The sequence below is a fragment of the Lactuca sativa genome, chromosome 4 (genome assembly GCF_002870075.4).
Source record: "Lactuca sativa cultivar Salinas chromosome 4, Lsat_Salinas_v11, whole genome shotgun sequence".
NCBI lineage: Eukaryota > Viridiplantae > Streptophyta > Magnoliopsida > Asterales > Asteraceae > Lactuca > Lactuca sativa.
This window is the reverse complement of record NC_056626.2, coordinates 134,881,589-134,883,164: the sequence shown is the minus strand read 5'-3', so window position 1 is coordinate 134,883,164 and position 1,576 is coordinate 134,881,589. Positions and strand designations below refer to the sequence as shown.

At 37.9% G+C, this 1,576-nt stretch overlaps 1 protein-coding gene across 1 annotated transcript; it reads left to right on the top strand.

Annotated features, from left to right (window-relative positions):
- The first annotated feature begins 273 nt into the window (after positions 1–273).
- Positions 274–705, top strand: LOC111915246 (uncharacterized mitochondrial protein AtMg00810-like). Its single transcript, XM_023910919.1, has one exon. The coding sequence runs from the start codon at positions 274–276 to the stop codon at positions 703–705; it is 432 nt and encodes a 143-aa protein (XP_023766687.1).
- The last annotated feature ends 871 nt before the right edge of the window (positions 706–1,576 follow it).

Genomic DNA, 1,576 nt, shown 5'->3' with positions numbered 1-1,576 from the left:
CAAAGAGTTAAATTCCCAGACCACTGCTACAAGCTTGAAAAGGCAGTCTACGGTCTAAAATAAGCCCCTAGAGCTTGGTATGAGACTCTATCTGAATTTCTTGTCTCTTCAGGTTACAAAAGAGGAGTGATTGATCCCACATTATTTCAAAAAGAAAATGGTGACTATCTAATGCTTGTAAAAATATACGTGGATGATATCATCTTCGGATCGACTGATCAAGGAATGGTGGATGAATTTGGTAAGCTCATGACCAACAAGTTCCAGATAAGCATGAATAGAGAGATTAACTTATTTCTAGGGCTTCAGGTGAAACAAATCCCTAAGGGGATATTCATTCATCAAGAAAAATACACCTCAGAACTGTTGAAGAAATATTCTAAGGACAACTGTTTTTCGTCTAAGGTCCCCATGGCCTTTGGTTATAAGATCTTTGCTGATCCCTCAGGCGAATTTGTGGATCACAAGACTTATAGAGGTAACATTGGCTCTCTAATGTACCTTACCGCTAGCCGAACAGACATTGTCTCTGCAACTGGTGTATGTGCAAGGTATCAGGCTAACCTAAAAGTGTCACATATGACCGCAGCCAAAGAAATACTTCGATACCTCAAAGGAAGCAAGTCTCTTGGTCGATGGTACCCCGTAAGCAACATTTCAGTCTTCAAGCTTTTACAGATGTGGATCATGCCTGATGCAGACTAGATCGAAAAAGCACCTCAGGTGGATGTCAATTTCTGGGTGGAAGATTAGTCAGTTGGTCGTCAAGAAAACAAAGTTTTGTATCATTGTTGACCGCAGAAGCTGAATATGTGGCCGCAACCAGCTGTTGTTCTCAAGTCTTATGGATGAAAACACAACTGCTTTACTACGGATACATGATGTTGCGGATACCAATCTATTGTGAACCTGAAAGTGCAATAGTGATTTCTCACAATCGTATTCAGCACTCCAAGACCAAGCACATTGAACTACGGTATCACTTCATCAAAGACCACATCCTGAAAGGTAACATTGAACTAATCTTTGTCCGTACTTGACTCTTCAAAACTCAACACTTTCTTACAAATGTTAGGAATGATGAATCCGGACCCTCAATTCTTCTTGAATTAATAGGTCTCGCTGACCATTCTTGGTCTCCGTTGCGGTCCTAGTTGAAGTTATTTAGGTTAGATGGTTTTGATATATTCTATATACCTCAACCATATATCATGACTACAATTCAATGGTCCTTATTGTTTGTTTTACTAATCTTTGTTAAAGTGTTCATCTCAGTTCGTCTACCACAGTCAGTCATCTGACGTCATTTGATCCATCCGCAATGATGTCTCCATCCATAGTAACTTTAAATTATTTTCAGACTGTTCATTCTTTTGAAAAAAAACATAGTGTGCTATTTAATGATCCTTCATTAAATAGAGAAAACATTAAAGAAAAACATTATTTGTGCATATGTATCATTCTTTTGAATAAACCTCATGTCAGACCTATTATAGGTATGATGACAAAAAGAAAGATTTTCCTAAATCAAATCCTTTTAATATGTGTTTTCTTCCTACCCCAAAACATCAAATCC

Bases quoted from the DNA above. Each gene is read 5' to 3' on its own strand.
- LOC111915246 (XM_023910919.1), top strand. From the start codon at position 274: ATGAATAGAGAGATTAACTTATTTCTAGGGCTTCAGGTGAAACAAATC.